This window comes from Sarcophilus harrisii, chromosome 2, assembly GCF_902635505.1.
Source record: "Sarcophilus harrisii chromosome 2, mSarHar1.11, whole genome shotgun sequence".
Taxonomy (NCBI): Eukaryota; Metazoa; Chordata; class Mammalia; order Dasyuromorphia; family Dasyuridae; genus Sarcophilus; species Sarcophilus harrisii.
In genome coordinates, this window is record NC_045427.1 from 45693171 (window position 1) to 45716239 (window position 23069).

At 41.8% G+C, this 23069-nt stretch overlaps 1 protein-coding gene and 2 non-coding genes across 4 annotated transcripts; all 3 read right to left on the reverse strand.

Annotated features, from left to right (window-relative positions):
• Positions 1 to 3570: 3570 nt before the first annotated feature.
• On the reverse strand, positions 3571 to 14622 carry RPL13 (ribosomal protein L13). Of its 2 annotated transcripts, none has more exons than XM_031950119.1 (6): positions 14600 to 14622; positions 6680 to 6797; positions 6007 to 6148; positions 5607 to 5780; positions 4400 to 4456; positions 3571 to 3776 (listed from the first exon to the last, which is right to left on the reverse strand). In XM_031950119.1, exons 2-6 carry the CDS (start codon positions 6781 to 6783, stop codon positions 3618 to 3620), a joined length of 636 nt encoding a protein of 211 aa, XP_031805979.1. In that variant the 5' UTR covers positions 6784 to 6797; positions 14600 to 14622; the 3' UTR covers positions 3571 to 3617. The 2 variants fall into 2 exon arrangements, with proteins under 2 accessions (XP_031805979.1, XP_003758535.1); XM_003758487.4 differs by lacking the exon at positions 14600 to 14622 and adding an exon at positions 9009 to 9092.
• Positions 5848 to 5934, reverse strand: LOC111718698. Its single transcript, XR_002769206.1, has one exon. It is a non-coding gene; the product is annotated as a small nucleolar RNA MBII-202 (small nucleolar RNA).
• On the reverse strand, positions 6301 to 6388 carry LOC111718697. Its single transcript, XR_002769205.1, has one exon. It is a non-coding gene; the product is annotated as a small nucleolar RNA MBII-202 (small nucleolar RNA).
• Positions 14623 to 23069: the final 8447 nt, after the last annotated feature.

The following is a 23069-nucleotide window of genomic DNA, read 5'->3' on the forward strand; positions in this document are numbered from 1 at the left end:
GTATACACAGTCTGATAACTTTTTGAGCATAGTTAGATTGCTGGGACTTCACATTCTAAGCCAGGGGTCCTCAAACTTTTAAAATAGGGGGCCGGTTCACTGTCCCTCAGACTGTTGGAGGGCCGGACTATAGTAAAAACTTTGTTTTGTGGGCCTTTAAATAAAGAAACTTCATAGCCCTGGGTGAGGGGGATAATCGTCCTCAGCTGCCGCATCTGGCCTGCGGCCGTAGTTTGAGGACCCCTGTAAGGGAAGAAAACTTGCAAATGACTATGTACATATAAAATATGTATAGTTCATGGTACTGGCGGGAGCATTAACTTTGGAGCAGAGAAACCCTGGGCCTGATAGGGACTGGCTATGTGACCCTGAGCTAATTATTTAATCTCTCACTGTCTTAGAAACTTTGGAGGGAGTTTTGGTGCTGGAAATTTTCAACATCCAATGAAATGAGATCCAGATAAAAGAAAGGGAAAAAATCCCCCATAAACATTTCCCCTTGATTTTCCTCCCTCTTCCTCTGTCCTTTTGTTCACTCTGTTCCCTATACTTGAAATGCCTTCTTTCCCAGAGTTAATTTCTTATCCTTCCTTTAGAAGAGGGTAGTTTAAATCCTAACATTCCCAGTTAGTCATGAACTTCCCCCTCATTCCTCAAGGCATTTCATTTTGCTTTGCAGTTCTTCGAAGCACTTATCGTGTCCATCACTAAATCAGTCTCCAAACATTTTTGAAGCACTGTGTCATGCACTATTTTAGGTCTTGGGAATACAAGTACCAAAAATTGAATTAGAGAAGTTTATGTTCTAATAAAGATGACTAGGCCATGTATAGATATGCTGAATAAAGAGAATAAATAAGAGAATAAATTACACTGAAATACACGGTAAGTAGGGGATAACAGTTAGAAAGATATAAGACTAGAGGAAGTTTTCTTTTGAAGGAAAAGGATTCAATGAATTAGGCTTAAGGACAAAGGGCTTTCCCCCCCCAAGTATGGAGTACAACTGAATGGAGGGATGGGTGGATGGATGAGTGGATGAGTGAATGGATAAAGAAATTACCAAAATAAAGCCTTAAAAAAAAAAAAAAGGTGAAGTAATGTGGAGGTCTAGCAGAATAGAGAAAGGAGATGGGGGTGTGGTGTGTGGAGAACAGAGAGGAGACAAATTGGGCTAATTTGCAGGAGAGGGAACAAAGTACAGGGAGGCTGGAGAGAGAGACACCAGGAGCAATAACAATAACAATAGCCAGCATTTATAAGGCACTTACTGCCAGGTACATATATTTGGAAATACATTTCCAAATATTACCCTATTTTGATCCTCACAACAATGGAAGGTAGATGCTGTTATTATCCCTATTTTAAAGATGAAGAAACAGAGGCAATAGGAATTAAGCTCAGGAACAAACTCTCTGGGTGTTGTTCACGGAGCATCCTGCAGCTGCTTTTTAATTTCTAGGGCACCTAAAATAATGTCAAAAATCTGTTCTCATTTGGAAGTTTAGTTTTGCAATGGGTTGGGATGTTGATGGTGTCCTTCACCTTCCTTGTCGATCCCAATTTGTCGTCTGCCTTCCAGTCTTGTAGCTCCTTGAGAGCAGATTGTTTTTGCCTTTCCTTTCTTCTGGACTGGTGCTCCTGGCATTTTTTACCTCAGGCCACCATGACCAACAAGACCGCTGGTAGAAAATTCCTCATCACCAAGCCAACAGAGCTCCATTACTGTTGCCAGGAGAAAGTCCCATCAGAACTCTGGTGCAGCACTGTAATCGGATGACATCAACTTGTGGACTTTAAAAGCTAATGGACCATGGTTTATTTCTATATTGACAGCATTGATCTTCTCTGACAATTTTTAATATAATTTCAAATTATTCAACAGTGAAGTGAATCTCATCTTTAATATCAGCAATTTCCATGGCCTGCATTAGTCATTTGCTTCTGGGCATAATTTAAATAACTTTCCTTTATATATGGAAATGCCCTTCATCCTATCCTCCCACTTTTTCACCGAATACATGCATTCAGACTAAAAGCAATTTTTATTTTGAGAACTTTTTTAAAGGGTATGGTCAGTGGGGGGGAACTGTACCTTGGGGATAGTTCTCAGGGTGTACCCTGAGACTCCCATGCCTCATGGGCACCTTCAGCTGCCCCTAGACCCCTCTGAATGGTGGGCTTCTCCCAACCCTCCATTTGAGGGCACCTCAAATTTCCTCATTTCCCACCCAATAAACTTTGGACACCTTCGGCTGCCCCAGAACCTCTCTGAGGTGGGCCTAGCACCTGTTACCTTCTCTTCCCTACCTCCTCCATTGCACCTTATGGCTTTTCAGTTTCCCTTTTTTGCCCCACCATTAGTGTGCCAGGTCCCTGAGGACTGTCTATATATACTGTATTCCCAAACAGCGTCTGGCACTGGAGACTGGAGTTGCTTTGTTCCATTGTATCCCTTCCATTTCTGTAAAATCTTTACCCAGATTGTTCTAATGGGCTTGCACCAGCCCCATCTAGTGGCGAGATATACTTCTAAATATTTGATACTAAGGCCCTTGGTACATTTCCACCCTAAGGCATAAAACATTTTGCATTTTTTTGTTGGTAGATTTCTGCACTGGTCCCTCTTCACTGCAGTGCTGCAAGCCCATCACAAGTGCAGTGGGTACACAAAATCATTGGTTAAGAGAAAGGTAAATGGAGAGGGTTCTGTTCACCCAGCCTGCAAATTGCCAATAAATGAGAAGCCAGGTACATTACATGCCTGTTTAGTGAAGCCCTACTGGCTCCAACTTTCTTGAAGATCCAATTTGCACTTATGTAAGAAAATTACTAGACTGTAGTGACCATAGTAACAGGGATATATCCCAAGAAAGTCGGTCAGAAATAAGGTTCAACTGGGTAATGGCTGAAAAACCTCTAGCACCAATATTGTAAACTTTACAATGTAATCAATGAGGATTCAACAGATCCGACTAAGCCTATATTCCAAATGTATGTCAACATCAATGTAAATAAAAAGACCAATAAGGTAATTGAAAACCCTGGAGAACACTGAGAAAGCTTTCCACTTCCCAAGAGCAAACACCTGCAGCTATCGGCCGTGCCTGGTCCTGTACTCTTAAGGGGAAGCAGCTTGGCAATGGGCAGAACCAGAGGTCTGGCTGGTTTATGATCAAAGAGGGATGCAGGTAGCTGATTTTGTTTCTTAAAGGGAGAAGGTAGGGGAGAATAATGTCCAGCAATGAATGATGAGCTCTACTATCTAAGTGCACTGTTAACCCTGTAAGGGTCATCTCCACCAAGGTAGTTAAAGGCATTCACGGAAACAAGAGAATGACAGCAATTTTAAATTAAGACTGTCGATAGGAAGAGAGCTGGACCAAAGCCCAGGTGTTCCGTCTTCTAGACCTACGTCTGTCTTTTTATAGACCACAAGACCTAGCAAATGTACAAGAGCACAACCACACTGATTTAGGAACAAGGGGAGCAACTTGCTAGGACTCCTCGCCCCAGACAGACTGGCTTTTTAATCCCTCTCCAGGTCTTTACAATTGATGCAAGACAACATCATGCAAACATTTTGTATAATTTTATTGAAAGTTCTCAGAGTCTGTTTACTTTTTCTTCTCCACATCTTGCTCTGCAGCCTCCTTGGCTCGTTTTGCCCGAATTCCAAAGAGGCGGGCATTGGCCCGGGCCATTCGAAGGCTAGCAAATGCCTTGAAATTCTTCTCATCTTCAGTAATGACGCGAGCTTTCTCCTTCTTGAAGACCTGAAGGGGCAGAAAGACCCAGATTATTGGCATCTAGGTTCCCCTACCATCTGACAGTCTGCCTGTCCCCAGCAGCAGAGGTCTTGCTGGGCACTCTGTCCAGAAATCAATGCGGAGTTCATCAAATAACAAGAGAATCCACAAGTCTGAGGGAAACCCCAAGATATATATAGGACAATTAATAAAATCAGGCTAATTAAAACACTTTTGAGTCTGGCAAAACCAAAACTTTCTATTTGTCCTATAGAGATACCGACATCCTTGTATAAATATTTCTTTCCAACAAAGGACATTCTACTATGGTAGCTTCCATGTTTACCAATTCTACCTCCTAGTCCACTAGATAAAAATTATAGAGCATAGAGGTGCCGTGGGGACAACTCCAGTGTTGGAAAAAGTAATCAAGCTGTACTTGAGGGAAGTAATTCAAAGACTTCCCCTTCCTAAGTAGTCAAAGCTAAGCTTCCTAAAATCTTCCTCCGATGTAGTGTCTTGCCCTCCCCCAACCCCCCCATCCCCACAGAGGTACCCAGTCTGTCTCTTCCAACTCCTTCAAAAAAGAAATCTCAGTAAGAGTCATGGAGGTGGCTGACCCACCTCTGCTCATGAATGAGCTCACTTACATTTCTGATGGGCATAACCGGTCCTGTGAGCTGAGTTGCCAACTTGAGCTCTTCAGCCTATAACAAGAGAATAAATTTTTACTATTTTGCCTACAACAATTAGTCACACATCTCTGAAGGGAAAAATCTGAAACCTGTCATATATATGCAAATATTATTGCATAGTAGTCATGTATAAAGATTAAACACATTGTCATTAAATAGGATTCTAGGTCTTATTCAAAAATTGGGACACAAGTACTAGTAATCTCAAATAGTAAACTAACATTCATTCAGTTGGTGCTTTAGAATTTGTCCCTTATGTCTAAAGCTGGGAAAGGAGAATACTCCTAAATTCAAATCTTCATTAATAACCATCAAACATCTTTCTCTAAAGTTTTTTTGTAGAGTGCTCTGTAATTTTCAGACATTTAATGAATTTTTCTACAAATATTCATGTGATAGTATCTTCCTCCCTCTTTTTGAAGGGATTTATCTTTGTTATCAACATTTAGTAAAACAGCACAGAAACTTTCATGGACTTGAGACGAACTAAATTGCCTGTTCACCAGAACAATTCTAGAAGACTCAAATTCCTATTTCTGTAGAGGGCACCAACCACCCTCCCAATTACTTGGGCTGGAAACAGATGTGCATCCTTCATGCCTCCAGACCCACTCTTATGGATTCTACCTTGATTTGCCATCATCCTGCCAAAGACCCCATCCCTTCCTCATTCCAGTCCCCAAACTGATCTTCAGAAAATCTGCTTCCTCACTTCCCACCAATCAACTTCAATGGCTCCTTATAACACTGCCTTCCCCCCTTTTCTTCCCAGGCAATGAAGACTGACCCTGACCTTCTTATTGTTCCTCACAAATCTGGCATTTTCACTTGCTCCCCCCCTCCCCCAATCCCGATTCCTGGAATTCTCTCTACCTCTTTCCCTTAGCCACCTCCCACAAGAAACTTTTATTGATCAACCCTACTTATCATTTCCAATATCTTCTACATGTAGATTTTGTAGTTTTCATGCTATTCCACTAGACTATGAGCTCCCAAGGGACTGTTTTTTGGCCTTTCTTGTAACTCCATTAGTGCCCAGCACACACCAAGTGCTTAAATGCTTGTTGACTAACAACAAATTTAAATGATTAAGATAATCATGAATTGATAATCAGTCCTCCACAAAAAAGACCACACCTTCTATTACAGGTCCTATACTTACAGAACTATCTCCCTTCTTGGGAGCAGATGGTTTCCTTGGGAAGAGGATCAGTTTGGACCGATATTCTTTCAGCCGCTGCACATTTGCCTGCAGAGATTCTGTAGACTTATTTCGGCGACGAGGATCCACAGAGATGCCAATGGTCCGTGCCACTTTTTTATGGATACCAGCCACCTACCCCACCAAAAGAGAAATATTAGACAAGGCTCATACCCTGCGACATCTACATCCGACAGAAAAAAACAAGTTGCCACAGTCATCAGATGGAAAAGGGTTCAAATATACATTCATCAGAGGCAATACAGAGATTCCGGAGAATATGTCATCATTTGTCTGTGCAACCAATGCAGAATCAAGTATTATGTTGTGTCTAATTAAAACATAAAAAGGCTTAACTTACTCGAAGTTCTTCCAAGCTGAATCCTCTACCAGCACGCACTTTGGTATGGTATCGGACAGTAGGGCACCTCACAATGGGCCGGATGGGACCAGATGCTGGGCGAGGAGCAATTCGACGGGCTTTTGCTTGTCGGGCCTTTCGCCTATTCAGTTAAAAATATTCATGAGGTATTTCCCTATCTATGCTTGAGAATCAAGCCATGGATAAGATAACAATAAAGATGTCTTCTAGACATTTTATTTTAGACACACCAAAAATTAAATGCTATCAAATGCCTGTGACTATGTCCTAATGAAAGAGTACCCAACAGTCATCAGATGGAAAAGGGTTCAAATGTACTTTCATCAGAGGCAGTACAGAGATTCCGGAGAATATGTCATCACTTGACTGTGGGAGTGTTTCTTCTAAGGTATCAAACCTTTGGTCCAATCTCAGACAATTCAACCAAAATAAAAATGCTGCCATAAAAATAAAAAAAGACCAAGAGGCATGTTCCCCCTTTTATCAACCCACAGGCATAAAGAGGGGTTTTGTAAAGCAGGTGCTCCCCCCCCCCAAGTTATGCCTTTCTAAACCAGAACCAAAACATTAAAATCTGGCCTAAAATATTTATTTCAGAGGAAGAAATCATGACTTTGGAGATGACTTTCCATGACCAACTAAAACTATTTACCTTCTGATCTTCCTGGCAGGTTGATTAAACCATGTGGCAACTCGTCTTTGCCAATCTTTGTGGAAATGGGGCTTCAGGATCATGCCATTTCGGCTGGGCGCCATGGCTGCTTAGAGCCCTAAGACAAAAAATGACACTATGTTATATACATAGGAAAAATATTGACAGTTCGACCTAATAAGCAGTTCCATTTGCCTTTTTAGTTTTTTGTCCTATTTTATGCCACCAATTCCCTAAATGTCCCCTATTGTTTTAATACACAATAATTAATTCTATTAATAATTTACTATGATTAATTATTATTAAATAATAATCTATTAATACCTTCTAAATACCTTTGAACATGATACTATGTTAGATGCCAAGTGATTGGCTCAGATTTCAAGAACTTGTATTGCCATTGGAACAACTTGATAGAACACTAGAAGTGAGGAATATTTAGAGTTTCATGGAGATTAAGAACAATTTTATCCTTTAAAAAAAGCAGAAATAAAAACATATAGGCTATTATCCCAGAAAGATAATAAGAGATTAAGGCCTGAAATGTTATTTGGCATAGTAAAGAGGAGGTGATCACAAAAATTATGTCCCTTAGAAATCACAACTTTGAAACTGATTAGATATGAATGAACAATCAAGAATGGACTATGAAGTTGGAGAAGTGAATGACCCCCTCGAGGTTCTAAGTAGAATAGGTAAGCTAGAAAGAAGACTCATACATGTTTTTGATGCCTTTGAGCACACAGCAAGCAGCTGATGGCAGATTGGAGCTCAGGAAAAGAGCTCGTCTAGAAAATGGTTCCAAAAAACCCTCAGATGCTGCTACATCATGCTTCATCCCAAGCAGTAAATTTCCTCTTTCTCTTTCCCTACAGTTTTATCAATGGTTTTTGCTACCACACTCATCTTTTCCTATCTCTCTCCACTATTTCTCATAATACTGCCAATGCTCCTAAGTCAACTGTGTCTTAATTATTCCTGTTACCAACAAGTTAAAGCTGGGGCCTCAAGTGACTTGTTCAGCCAGAGCTAAAATAATAAATCCATCTAGGGCAGGATTTGAGCAACTCAAGTCTTCACACCACATTCAGTGCTCTATCTCCATGTTACCCTTATGAATTTTTAAAAATTTATTAAGCATTCCCACTGTACAAAGGATGATACCTTGCCCACCAAGGCAGTCTTGTCTCTTCTACATTCAATTTACAACTAAAAATAAAACTTTCTAAAGCAGTAAGGCTCTGACCACATCACTCCTACATTCTACCTGAACTTTTCCCACTGCTCACTACTTAAAAAATCTAATGTAAAAAAAAAAAAAAAAAAAAAAAAAGGAAAATAAAAAGAATTAAATGTAAATTTCTCTGGCACTTAAAGTCCTCCACAAGAAGCTCCCATTTTTTTGCGCTTCATAGTATCTTTTCCAACTACAGGCGAGGAGCTCTCAACATTCATTTTTGTAGGAGTTTTCTTCCTCCCGGGACAAAGGATACATGTGCAGCCCTGTGACCCGCACGTTAGCCCTGCAGAGCACCGTTCTGGCACACCTGGCACTTCCCTCCTTCATGCCAAATCCGCCCCGAATCGCTGTCCCGTCTCTAAGCTGTGAACTCTTCGAAGGAAGAGCCTCTCGGGCCGCACCGCAGTTTAGTTAGAGCAGGGAAATCGAGGCTGGGAAGCGGGCGCTATCCCGAAACGCGGATCTGACGGGCCGGACGCGGGGATTGCGCGGCCAGGCCTTGCCCCGGGGCTGCCTTGCCGACCGCCCTCCCTCGTGTTCGGAGGCCGTGCTCCTGCTTTCCACGATAGCGTCACAGCTCGCACTGAGCACCGGCCCACTGGCCCTACTGGGCTGGCTGGGTTCCCTCCTCCCGCTGACGGACCGGGCCGGACCGGACCGGAGAACCGAACCCTCCCCCAAGCCCCGGGTGCTAAGAACTCGGCGCCGCCCCGGAGCCGCGAACGCCGCGGTGTGCTTCGGGAGGTCGGGCTCACCTGACGCGGTGCCTCTCGCTACCCTCGCCCCTGGAAAAAGCCTACAAGCCTCGCCGCCAGCCTAGTCCCGGCCCCGGCGGCGGCTAGGGTCCTCCGCGGGGAAACTACGCTGCCGCCGGGCGCGGGCGCACTAGGCCAGGCCGAGGCCGGGGGAGGCCCGGGACCGCGCGCCCCGCGGAGAAGTAAGAGTCCCATGGCGGGGCCTTCAACTCCGACTGAGGGCTTCCCCGCCCAGGCCCAGGCCCACTGCTGCAGCGCAGGTCGAAAAGGAGGCCAGATGACCCAGCCCGAAGCCGGATGGCATCGGATTCCTTCGGCCACGAAACTCCCTTACCTCCTCACAGGCACCTCAGCCGAGCGGAAAGGAAAGCAGGGTCCCGAAGCACGCTGGGATAGCGACGGTTTCAGCCTATCGCAGCCCCCGTCGCTTCCCAGCCAATGAGAGCCACATTGGAAGCGGAAACGCGAAGAAAGGGCAAAGGCAGCCTACTGGGTAATCTTATTGTTCCCTTCACAAAGATGGCGCCAACCTTAAAGGGACATGACTTCATTTTCTCCATTACAGCGCCAATATAACTTGACCTCACCAAAGAAAGTAATTTGGTTAACGCTTATTTCCTGTTGGCAGCACCTTGCAGGTGAGAAACAAATATAACTCCTCCTTCATTCGGAATGTGTCCCAAACAGCTGTAACCAAGTAGCGAGATGCTTCTCTGTGCCTGGAGTTCACACACACACACACACACACACACACACACACACACACACACACACCCCGCCTGTGCACCCAATGGGAAAAGCTCGGCGGGCTCGGGGGTTCCCTGAGGGCGGCTTTTGGGGGCGGCTGCGGTAACCGCACCGCGGGGGTACGGGAGCTTACAACGACCATTTCAGGAACCAAGGGCAGCTCCGGCAGCTCCCTGCCTGTCAGCCACCTGTGCGAACGGAAACTTCCCTGGGCCTCGGCCCAGTCTCTCCTCACCACCGGCGCATCCTTCTTACGGAGCGTCGGGTCTCGGCCGACTCCCCATCTGGCATCTCCAGCCGCCCCTCCCCCACTCCGCACATCCCAGACGGAGATGCTCCTCTCTCCCTCGTTACTGCTTCCCTAGCGCCGTCACTCCGACAGCTCTCTCCACATTCTCTCTTTGAAGGCCGCGAGAAAGGCCTTGAGACAAAGGTCAGGGAGAGCATCCCGGGCCCATCAGACAGCGGGGGAACTAACTGTCTGCCAGCAGGCGGTGTCTTGTGTGAGGCACAAAAAGAAGGCTAGTCTCACTGGATCGGGCCCAGCGAAGTACCAGAAATGGCGATGCTGGGGAGAAATATGAAATACATTTGGGAGCTTAACTGTAAAAGAATGCCATGCAAATAGTATGATAGCGATTCGGTTTACAGCACAAAAAATTCCGTCAGAGACATCCATCACAAGTAACAGAATTGCTATTTATTACATGAATAGACTAAAACAAACAATCAGGCAATTAATGAATGAGCAGCTTGCTTAGACTCATGGGATCAGACAGAATCTAGGGAGTAAAAGGAGGAACCAGGCAGGAGATAGGGAGAAGTGAGGGAGGATCTAGAAAGAGAAAGAATTGTCTAAAGATATACTAATCAATTTTCTTGTGCAGCATGACAAATGTGGAAATATGTTTAGAAGAATTGCACAAGTTTAATGTATATTGGATGACTTACTAGGGGAGGGGAGAGTTGGGGAGGAGAAAAATTTGAAGCACAAGGTTTTGCAAGGGTGAATGTTGAAAGCTATCTTTGTATGTATTTTGGGAAAAATTTTTAAATATATGCTAATTAAGACACATCTCAGCTAAGTCTTCTCTGCCTGGAGAACATGAAAAAAGTATGAGTAACATGAGTAAAAGTGTAAGAAGACTAGAAAGTAGGGTGAGGCAGGTTATGAAGGTCTTTAAAATCAAAAGAAAAATTGTATATTTGATCTGGGAAATAGTAGGGAGCCACTGGATGGATAAACCAAGAATAGGCTGGAGTGGGAGAGATTTGTGGCAGGGAAACCAACTACTGCAATAGGCTAGGTGTAAAGGGACGAAGCCTGAACCAGGGAGTAGCAGCTTCAGGGGGGAAGGATATGACAGCAAATTTGGCAACATGTGGCTAAGAAATGAAAGCAAGGAGTCAAGGTGGAAACTGGGAGGAGGGTGGTACCCTAAAGATCTACCACCCTATTAAAAAAACTATCTTAGATCTCTAATAATTTCCTTTTTAAAAAATTAAGTGGCTTTTTATTGTCATTTCCCTTGACCTCTGCAATTATACAAACTAAGACAACTCTGAGATACTAACCTCCCACCTCTCAGATTGGCTAAAATGAGAGGAAAAGATAATGAGGAAAGTTGGAGGGTGTAGAGGGCTGGAACTCTGAAATGGTATACTTAAGACTTAGTAGAGTTGATGAGATAATGATTCTCTAGCTATTGATGTATTTACTCTAGTCAAGTACATGTACTTAAGGAAATACTGTGATGAGATGATGGCTTTCCTGCATGCCCAAGTGTGGTTGGTTGTGCTCTGTGTGAGATAGTGACAGGATTGTACTGGAGTAAAGGAGTCACAGGCACTCTTTCACCCACAGCTCAGGAAGACATCAGGCTCCATACTCCATTTTGGACCAGCCACGTGGTGGTTCTCCTGCCTCCTTCACTTCTCCACTTAAAGGCCAAAGACTAAAGACCAAGGCCTCGGGATGATCTTGAGGCCCTACAGAAAGCTAGCCCAGACATTACAAGAGGAGATGTGGGAAAACTGGGACACTGATACATTGTTGGTAGAGTTGTGAACTGATCCAACCATTCTGGAGAGCGATTTGGAACTATGCTCAAAGGGCTATACAACTGTGCATACCCTTTGATCCAGCAGTGTTACTACTGGTCCTGTATCCTAAAGAGATCTTAAAGAAGGGAAAGGGACCCACATGTGCAAAAATGTTTATGGTAACTCTATTTGTATTGCCAAAAAATTGAAAAATGAGTTGGATACCCATCAATTGGGGAATGGCTGATTTAATTATGGCATATGAAAGTAATGGAGTATTATGGCTCTATAAGAAATAAGGAGCAGGCTAATTTCAGAAAAGTCTGGAAAGATTTACATGAATTGATGCTGAGTTAAGTGAACAGAACCAAGAAAACATTGTACAAAGCAACAAGAAGATTATGTGATGATCAACTGTGATATGGATATGACTGTTATCAACAATGAGGTCCAATAGACTTGTGATGGAAAGAGCTATCCTCATCCAGAGAGAGAACTATAGAGACTGAATGTGGATTAGAGCATAGTAGTTCCACCTTTTTATTGTTGTCTGCTTTTTTTTTTCTTTCTTATTTTTCCTCCTTTTGATTTGATTTATCTTGCACATCATGATGAATATGGAAATATGCTTAGAAAAATTGCACATGTTTAACCTATATCAGATTGCTTGTTGTGTAGAGGAGGGAGAGGGGGAGAGAGGAGAAAAATTTGTAACACAAGATTTTGCAAAGAGGAATGTTGAAAACGATCTTTGCATGTATTTGGAAAAAACAAAATACCATTAAAAATAATTAATTAATTTTTAAAAAATCACTGTACTGTCATGGTTCAGTCTTAATTCCTTGATCACTCTTGAAAATGTTGACTCCTTTCTTCTTCTTAAATGTGGACATCTTCCATGACTGTTTTTTCCTTCTACAGATTTCACTTAAGCCAATAAATATGAGTAGTTATTTTCTCTAATGGTTTCAATTAGTTCCTTCTATGCTGATGACTCCAATTTCTATATTCTCCTCCACAGTGCCAGTATCCTATTTCAAAGTAACAGTTTAGTATTTCCTATATTCCAAAAGTACTTGAAACCCATCCTCACTGAAGCTGAACAGGTAGTCATTTTTGTAAACTCTTATCCTTTCCCCTTATCTTCCTTATTTCTCATGAAATCTTCCTAGGGACCAGGGATGGAAATGACAAAATTATTGTGGCCTCTCCCCTTTCCCTCACCTTCTTTCTCTAGTCAATTGCCAATTCTTGCCAATTGTATCTTTGCAATATCTTTCATATACTAACTAGTCTTACTATTACCACTGAGGTTTGAAAGCATTTGCCCTTTCTTTACCTTTATCATTTAATATTGTCCTTTTTATGATACTATATATCCAAACCAAGGGTTCTTAATCTTTTAGTAGATCATAAATTCCTCTGTCATTCCATTACAATCATATATCACAACCGTTCAGTCGTTCTGCAATTGGTAGGCATCCCCTCAATGTCTAATTCTTATCTACCATGAAAAAAAAGCTGCTATCAATAAGTCCTTGTACAAATAGATCCTTTTCTTTATACACACACAGATGTAACATATAACATGTAGACAACATAAACATACACAAATATGTATGTATAAACACATATCTTTGAGATAGAAATATGAGTGGTATAGTTGGATAAAAAGATATGCAATTTTATAATTCTTTGGGCATAGTTCTAAATTGTTCTCCAAAACAGTTGGATCACAACTTCACTAACAATGCATTAGTGACCCAATTTTTTCACAAACCCTCCAACATTTATCTTTCTTCTTGTTTTGTTGTTGTTGTTGTTGTTTTGTTTTGTTTTTATTGAGGAAATCGAGATTACATGAGTTGCCCAGTGTCACACAGTTGGGAAGTGTAATATCTGAGGTTGGCTTTGAACTCGGTGAATTCAGGGCCTGTATACTATCCCCTGCACCATGTCACTGTTCCCTCCCCCAACAGTTATCATCTTCCTTTTCTGAAGGAAACCTCACAGTTGTTTTAATTCGCATTTCTCTAATCAACGGTGATTTAAAGTATTTTTTCATATGACTATAAATAGCTTCAATTTCTTTGTCTGAAAATTGCCTGTTTATATTCTTTGATCATTTTATCAATTGAGGAATGACTTATATGCTTATAAATCTGACTCAGTTCTCTATATTTTAGAAATGAAGCCATTATCAGAAGCATGGGCGGTAAAAATTCTCCTGGTTTTTTGTTTTCTTCTAATTTTGGTTGCGTTAGCTTTGTTTATACAAAAAGTTTTTAACTTTATAGAATCAAAATTGTCCAATTGACATTACTGTAACACCGCAATAATTGCAAATCTCACGAGCTGATGATATCTGCCCATGAAGGTCTCAGTCTAATGGGAAGTTGTGACTTACGCAAACCCCCCGGGGATATTGTGATTGCTCCCTAAAGCTTCAGTCCCTCCCTTCTCTTATCTCCTCTAAACAAACAAACAAAAGGAATCCCCTATGCCTAGAGAATAAGATACCGCGGATTACCCTGGCACTCGGTGCCTTCCCTGACCGGGCCGCAGCCACTCTTTGGAGACGACCCCAAGGTTCCCATCCCCCCATTTGCCACAACTGCTCCCCGCCCGGCTTCTGGCGCGTCCTGATTCACCCTATCTGTGCCCGCGCTCCCCTCGCCCACGCCTGGCCTCAATCTTTCCCCGGGGGACGTTCATTCCAAAACCCGGCTTCTCCGCACGCCCGTTCCCTGTGGCCGAGGGGCTGCTCCCCCTCGCGGATCCCGTGGGGCTCAGCGCTTGTGTCTCCTCTCCGAGACGTACCCGTGCGAGTCTCGTCTGTGTAAGGCGGCGCGCGTGCGCGCCGCTGTCCCGCCTCTGTAGGCCTGTACAATACATAAATGTCTGTGTTCTATATACAGAGTAGGGCGTGCGGGGCGGCCCCTCCGCCTCTCCCGGGCCGCTGCCGGCGGGGAAGCTCCCACCTGCCCTCGCGCGCTGCTCGGGACGCGGGAAGAAAGCCCGGCAGAGCGGAGGAGGGGCTCGCGACGGACGACCGCGCCTCCACGTCTGCCCCCGCCCAGCGCTCAGAGCTGGAGAAACGCAAGTCTCCTCGCGTCAACCGCCCCTGCCACTCACCTGTAGTCTTCTCCCACAAACTCTGCCCCCTAGCGACGGCGCGTCGGCTCTTCCTCCCCCCAAGGCCCGCCTCCGGCCACCCCCCAGCCCAGCTGGCTCCCTCAGCGCCCCAGTCGTGGTGCCGTTCCGGGCAGAGCCGCTAGGTGGCGCGGGGGGCCGGGCCCCCTCCCCCTGCTCAGAGAGCAGCCCTCTGGCCGGGAGGCCGCGTCAGGCAGAGGGAGCGCCCGCCGCGCCACGCAGCCCCACGGGGGGAGGGGGGCCGTGTCTGCGCGGCCGGGCCCCGCACCGAGCCCTTGGCCCTGTCACAATGTAAGGCTGAGGAATCCGGGAGCACCACAGCTTCCGCGCGCAGGGGGGCGGCGGGGGTGAGGGCGCCAAGGCCGGAAGGCCGGACTCTGAGGTTGGTGCGTCCCTCTCTGCCCGGGCCGCGCGCGTTTGCTCAGAAGCCCTTCCCCAAGCCGGCGTCACAGGGATGACCCCCCCCCCCCCCCCCAAAGGGACTGCCCGCTGCGCACGTCTGGCCGCGGGTTTCCGCGCTGCGAGCAATTTGGTGAATTGTCACCGAAACTGTAGTTCCCCAACTTTGGTGACCGCCTCCAGACACCAGCGCGCTGGGTCCTGCGCTCCCAGCGTCCCCACCAGCACTTTCCTGATGCTTAAAGCCTACTTTAAGGGGAAGCTGGGGAATGGTTTTTCCTTAAGGTGTCTCTATCCATGATGCCCGTGAGTGTGGCCCTGAATAAGGCTCCTGCAACACCCAGCGCCACAATCCCTAACAAGTCAGTGGGGCCCATAGGTGCGCCTTGATACCACTGCCAAGGACTAATCTTTAAGCCATCACGCGTGCGGCTTTTGAGTCAAAAATAACACTTAGGTTTTTTTTTTTATTAAAGCTTCTCATTCACAAAACATCTGCACAGGTAATTTTCCAGCATTGACCCCTGCAAAGCCTTCGGTTCTAAATTATCCCCTCCTTCCCCCACCCCTCCCCTAGATGGCAGGTAGTCCCATACATGTTAATATCGTGCTTGGGGTGGAGCCAAGATGGCAGAGTGAAGTCAGGAAGCCGCTCGCGCCAAAATAACACGAAACCAAACTTCTGAACGCGTCTTGAATGACAGAGATGAAACACTGCCAGCTCAAGACAGGTTGGAAGGACTTCTGTCTCAGTGGGGTGCAAGGGGCACACAGCCCAGCTCAGAGTCCGGGAAAGCCAGTGGGAGCATCTTCGTCACAGGATGGATCAACAAACAAGAGCCCGCTTCAGTAAAGCAGGGGCAGAGCAGGGCAGCGGAGCAGACTCCGCTGCGAACCCAGAAGACAAATTGCCAGTCCACAGCAGACCGGACTAAGTCAGGGTACCTCCTGCTGTGAGCAAGTCACCCAACACCAGAGACCCCTGCATTCAAAGCCGAAGTTCTAAAGAAGGCACAAGAATCTTGGGACAATGCCCCCTGTGCCCCCGGAGCAGAGCTCAACTTTAAAAGTTATGAAATAGAAAAGAAAAGAAAGAAAATGAATAATAATAAGTATTTTTAAAAAGAACCTTGACCATAAAAAGCGACTGTGGTAGGAGGAAAGACCAAAACACCAATTCAGAAGAAGGCCAAATGCCTACGTGTGGAATCTCAAAGCGGGGTATGAATTGGCCTCAAGCTCTTGGAAGAGCTCAAAAAGAATTTTAAAAGTCAAATAAGAGAAGTAGAATAAAAATTGGGAAAAGAAATGGGCAGGATGAAAGAGATAGAATCAACAGCTTGGGGGGGGAAAGTACAGAAATTGAAGAAAACAATTCCTTAAAAAGTACAATCACTAAATGCAACAACAAAAAATCCACTAAAAAAACCACCACCTTTAAAAATAGAATTAATCAAATGGAAAAGGAAATACCAAAGCTAATTGAAGAAAATCTTATATAGAACTGGGCAAATAGAAGCTAATGACTCTGAGAGACATTAAGAATCAAACTAAAAAGAGTTAAAAAATAGAAAATATAAAATGCTTCATTGGAAAAATAACTGACCTGGAAAATAGATCCAGAAGAGATAATATAAAAATTACTGGACTACTTGAAAGCCCCAACCAAGAAGAGAACCTGGACAGCATTCAAGAAATTATCAAAAAACTAACCAAACAAACCAAAAAAACCTGCCCTGACATACTAGAACCAGAGGACAAAATAGTCATTGAAAGAATTCATTGATCACCTCCTGAAAGAGATCCCATGAGGGAAACTCCAAGGAAATATTGTTGCAAAACTCCATAACTGTAAGATCAAGTTTAAAACACTACAAGCTGCCAGGAAGAAACAATTTAAATAGCATGGAGACACAGTCAGGATTACCTAGTATTCCTCAATTTATACAACAAAGGATCTTGAAGCCTGGAAGACCATATTTCAGAGGGCAAAGGACCTTGTATTACAAGAATCAACAAGATTCAACAAGAGCAAAATTGAGTATAATCTTCCAGAGGAGATGAATCTTCAATGAAGTAAGGAAGTTTCAATCATTTCAATGAAAAGACCAGAACTAAACAGAAAATCCGATCCTCAAATACAAGATTCAAGAGAAGCATAAAAAGGTAAATGGGAAAGAAAAAAAACCCACATATTATTTAAAACTTAAACTGTTTACATTTCTACATTGGAAAATGATACTTGTGTATGGAATAGAGAGAGATAAGGTGAAGAACTTACAGGAATGTATGAATATTTTTTCTGTATTTTATTATTTCTGTGTTTCCCCTATGACCTGTATAATATGTGCAGGCTCATATCTACTTGAGCCTTGGCCAGCTAGAAACATATTTACTTAACCTGAGCTGATGACATTTATTGGTATTTGACATTTATCGATATTTAGCCTATTAGCTAGACCACTGTCTGCTTGATTAAGCCTGAAGGCCTGACTCTGTTTCCTTGAAATTAGGAGATTTCGGGGAAACAGAAACCTTCCATTCCAATCTCCCCAAATAGCAACAACCAATTAGATGCCTCCTCCTCCCCTTCTCAATGCTCTCTTACTTGTGATGTAATTTCTTGTATAAAAGCTATGTATCTTTACTACTTCTTTAGCCCTCCTACCACTAGCTTTCTCTTTCTTATCTCGCGATGGGACGGTTCATCCTCTGGAGGTTTTCAATAAACAACTTTTCTGTCTTCTACTGAGTGATCTCTGAGTAGTCATTTTGGGTAAGGGTCTTCTACATCCCTCACACTTGTAACTCTTGAGAACTGTATCTTTTATTATGGCAGTTAGAAGGGGTACACATAGTCAGAGGATGTGAGGTTAAGTTGACTTTGATGTGATGATATTTTAAAAAGTTTTAAGGTGTAGAAAAATGATTGTACTGGGAGAAGAGGAAAGGGGAGATAAAAGGAGGAAAACTGGATCACATGAAGAGACACAAAAGACCTATTACAATAGGCAAAGAAAGAAGGGAGAGGAATGAGCACTGTCTGAAGGTTAATCTCATCACATATGACTCATCACATACACACTCAATTGGGTATAGAAATTTATCTTATCCTATAGGAAAATAGGAGGGGAGAAAGGGGAAAGAAAAGGGAGGGACTAAAAGGAAGGGAGGGCAAAAACAATTAGGATAAAGGGGTAAGAGAAGGGAGGACAGATTGAGAGAAGTGATCAGAAACAAAACACTGGTGTAGAGGGACAGTTTGGAAAGAGAAAAAAAGCATAAAGGGGAGAAAATAGGATGGAGGAAATACATAGCTGGTAATAACTGTGAATGTGAATAGGATGAACTCTTCCATAAAATGGAAGCAGATAGCAGATTAAATTAAAAACTAGAATTCTACAATATGTTGCTTACAGGAAGCATATTTGAATTAGAGAGCTATATATAGAGTAAAGGTAAAAGGTTGGAGCAGAATATATTATGCTTCAGCTGAGACCAAAAAAACTGTTAGCAAAGCAAAAGCAAAAATGTATCTAATTAAAAGAGAAGGAATAAAGCTATATTTTATTATGTATATTAAGGTAAATCAGTTACAGAAAGATAGAGACAACAAAAATGTATTCGTGGGGGACTTCAAACTTCCCCTCTCAGAACTAGTTAAATCTAATTACAAAAGTAACAAGAAAGAAGTTAAGATCAATAGAATGCTAGAAAACTTACACATGATAGACCTCTGGAGAAAACTGAATGGGGATAGAAAGGAATAAAGCTTCTCAGTGTTACATGGTACCTATACAAAAACTGACCATATAGTAAGTAGGGCATGAAAACCTCACAATCAAAGGCAGAAATAATAAATGCATCCTTTTCAGATAACGATGCAATAAAGATTATATTCAACAAAGGGCCAGGGAAAAAAACTAGAAATTAAACAATCTAATCCTAAAGAATGAATGAGTCAAACAACAAATCATAAAAACTATCAATAGCTTCATCCAGGAGAATGACAATAATGGAACAACATATTAAAACTTATGAGATGCAGACAAAACAATTCTTAGGGGAGATTTGATGTCTCTAAATACCAACATAAATGAAGACCAATTAATCTTAAATTAGTTGGGTATATAACTAAAAAAGCTAGAAAAATAACAAATTAAAACTCCCGATTAAATATCAAATTAGAAATTCTGAAAATCAAAGGAGGGATTAATAAAATTTAAAGTAAGAAAACTATTGAAGTAACAAATAAAACTAAGAGTTGGTTTTATGAAAAAAACCCAACAAAATACTTGGTTTATTTGATTAAAAAAAAAGAAAAAAACTAATTCTATTATCAAAAATGAAAAGGGTGAACTTATTACCCATGAAGAAGAAATTAAAGCAATAACTAGGAGCTATTTTGCCCAACTGTATGCTAACAAATCCAACAATCTAAGTGAAGTAGATGAATATTTACAAAAATATAAATCTCCCAGATTAATAGAAGTTGAAATAAAGTGCTCAAATAGCTTCATTTTAGGGAAAAAAAAAAAGTCAAACAAGCTGTCAATGAACTCCCTAAGAAGAAATCTCTAGGGCCAGATGGATTTACATGTGAATTCTACCAAACTTTTAAAAAATAATTAATTCCAAGTTCTGCCAAATTCTTTTTATGACATAAACATGGTGCTGATTCCTAAACAAGAAACAATCAAAATAGAGAAAGAAAATTATAGAGAAATCTCCCTAACGAATATTGATGCAAAAAATTTAAACAAAATATTAGCAAAAAAATTACCACCAGGATAATATACCAAGTGGGATTTATACCAGGAATTCAGGGCTGATTCAATATCAGGAATACTAATGGTATAGTTGACCATATCAATAACAAAACTAACAGAAATCATAGAAGTATCTCCATAGATGCAGAAAAAGCTTCTGATAAATATAGCACCCATTCCTATTAAAAACACTAGACAGCATAGGAATAAATGGAGTTTTCCTTAAAATGATAAGTAGCACCTATCTAAAACCATTAGTAAGTATTATATGTAATGAAGAAAAGCTAAAAGCATTTCCAAATAGATCAGAGGTGAAATAAGGATGCCCATTATCACAACTATTATTCAGTATTGTACTTGAAACAATTAACAATTTTACCAAAGTTGCAGGATATAAAACAAACCCACATAAATCATTGGCATTACTATGTATCAACAAAACCCAGCAGTAATAGATAGAAAGAGATCTATTTAAAATAACTGCAGGCAATACAAAATATTTGGGAGTCTAACTGCCAAGACAAATCCAGGAACTATATGAACACTATTATAAAACACTTTGCACATAAATAAATTCATATTTAACAAGTGGGAAAGTATCAATTATTCATAGTTAATCTGAGCTAATATAATAAAAATGGCAATTTTCCCTAAATTAATCTACTTATTCAGTGCCTTACCAACCAAACTGCCAAAAATTTATTTTTTGGAGCTAGAAAAAATTAAAACAACATTTATCTAGAAAAAGAAAAGGTCAAGAATATCAAGGGAGTTAATTAAAAAAAACACACACACACAAAGGAAAATGGTCAAGCAGTACCAGACCTAAAGCAGCTGTTGTCAAAACCATTTGGTTCTGGCTAAGAAATACAGTGGTAGATCACTGGAATAGGTTAGGTACACAAGATACAATAATCAGTGACTATAAAAATCTACTGTTTGATAAACCCAAAGATTTCAGCTTGTGGGATAAGAACTATTTGACAAAAATTGCTGGGAACACTGGAAAACAGTATTTCAGAAATTAGGTATAGACCAACATCTCATGCCCTATACTAAGATAAGTTTGAAATGGTACATGATTTAGGTATAAAGAGTGATACTATAAACAAATTAGAAGAGCAAGGAATAGTTTATTTGTCAGATCTTTAGAGAAGGGAGGAATTTATGGCCAAACAAGATATAGAGAACATTATGAAATGCAAAATGGATAATTTTGATTACATTAAATTAAAAAGTTCTTACATAGACAAACCCAAAGCAGCCAAGATTAGAAAGGAAGCAGAGAGCTGGGAAACAATTTTTACAGACAAGCTTCATTTCTAAAATATATAGGGAACTAAATCAAATTTATGAGAATACAAATCACTGGGGCAGCAAAATGGAGAAGTGGGTAGAGCACCGGCCCTGAAATCAGGAGGACCTAAGTTCAAATCTGGCCTCAGACACTGGCCTAGCTGCATGACCCTGGCAAGTCACTTAACCCCAATTGCCTCAGCAAAAAAATAAAAATAAAAATACAATACCAAAATACCGGTTGATAAATGATCCAAGAATATGGACAGACAAATCTTCAGATGAAGAAATTAAAGTCATCTATAGTCATATGAAAAAAATGCTCTTATTATTGATTAGAGAAATGCAAATTAAGACAACTGTCTTAACTCAGATTGGCAAAGCTGACAGGAAAAAACAATGATAAATGTTGGAGAGGATGTGGGAAAAGTGGGACACTAATGCATTGCTGGTGGAATTGTGAATTGATTCAATCATTCTGGAAAGCAATTTGTGACTGTGCCCAAAGGGCTATCAAACTGCACCACCCCTTGATCCAGCAGTGCTCCAAGGGGGGAAATATCAAAAGAGAACATTAAAAAAGGTAAATTTATGGTTCCAAAGAATTGAAAAATCGATACTCATTCATTGGGGAAAGGCTGATTAAATTATGGCATATGAAAGTAATTGAATATTATTGTACTATAAGAAACGATGAGCAGCTGATTTCAGAAAAGTTTGGAAAGACTTACATGAACTGGTGATGCTGAGTGAAGTGAGCAGAACCAGGTGAACATTATACACAGCAACAAGAAGATTATATGATGATCAATTCTGTGATGATCTTGTGATGATGAGAGCCATTTACACCCAGAGAAAAGACTGTGGGAACTGTGTGGGTTACAACATAGTATTTCACTCTTTTTGTTGTGGTTTGCTTGCATTTTATTTTCTTTTTCTTTTTTTTTTTTTCTTTTTGATCTGATTCTTCTTGTGCAACAAGATAATTGAATAAATACAGATATATGTATCTGTTGGATTTACATATATTTTTACCATGTTTTATATATATTGGATTACTTGCCATCTAGAAGGGATGGGGGAAAGAGGGGAAATTGGAACACAAGGGTGTTCATTCACAAGGGTGAATGGTGAAAAATTATCCATGGATATGTTTTGAAAATAAAAAAAACTTCAAATAAAAAAAAAAGTCCCAATTATGATCTCTACTTTGGAACTGTAGCTGGCATAAGACAAAGTATACAACCCAGTGGTGCATAGACACAATCCAGAACAAAATCAAAGGAGAGAGAGAGTAAGAGAGAGCACTTTTAGCTGGGGAGAAAGGATAGGTTTCCTCAAAGTGGCACCTGAACTGGGCCTGGAAGGAACAGAATTTAAGTTGGTAGAGATGAAAGGAAGGGGAGGGCTGAAATTGGAGAAGTATTGGGCAGGGGATGGTCTCTGAGAATGCTGGAAAATGGCCGAGACTAAACTGGATAGTCTAGTTTGGCTAGAAGGTGAAATCTGTAAAAAGTGTTATAAAATAAAAGTGAAACATTAGGCTAAAGAGTTGATATTTCATCATAGAGGAAGCCAGAAGCCATTAAAATCTTTAGATTTTAGTATGCAGGAATTGATGTTTTTATTGAAAACAATCAAGTTCTATTGGGGTTCAGGGGCCTATTCCAACAGTCTCTCATAGCTATTCTCCATCCATAGGGCTGCCCTGTGCATTGGGCCCAGGCAGGTCATTACTTTTGAGAACCTTCTGCCATTCTCTGCCTGGCTTCTGCTTGGCGTGTCAAGTCATTCCCCAGCTGGCTCCAGGAGATTTTTCCAGGCTCATTTCAAATCCACCCCCTGGACACTGGCCAAGTTGAATGACTCGTTCTCCAAGCTTGGCAACCACTTTCTGCCTCTACACCTGTTGCATAGGCAGTCCCTCAGGTGTGGGCCATACCTGCAATACCGCTCCTCTTTTTAGCTTCTCAGAGTCCCTCTCGCTC

Bases quoted from the DNA above. Each gene is read 5' to 3' on its own strand.
- RPL13 (XM_031950119.1), bottom strand. From the start codon at position 6,783: ATGGCGCCCAGCCGAAATGGCATGATCCTGAAGCCCCATTTCCACAAA. The intron at 5,781-6,006 runs GTAAGTTAAGCC...TTGGTGGGGTAG, and splicing joins TCAGCTTGGAAGAACTTCGA to GTGGCTGGTATCCATAAAAA. The intron at 3,777-4,399 runs GTAAGTGAGCTC...CTGCCCCTTCAG, and splicing joins CGGTTATGCCCATCAGAAAT to GTCTTCAAGAAGGAGAAAGC.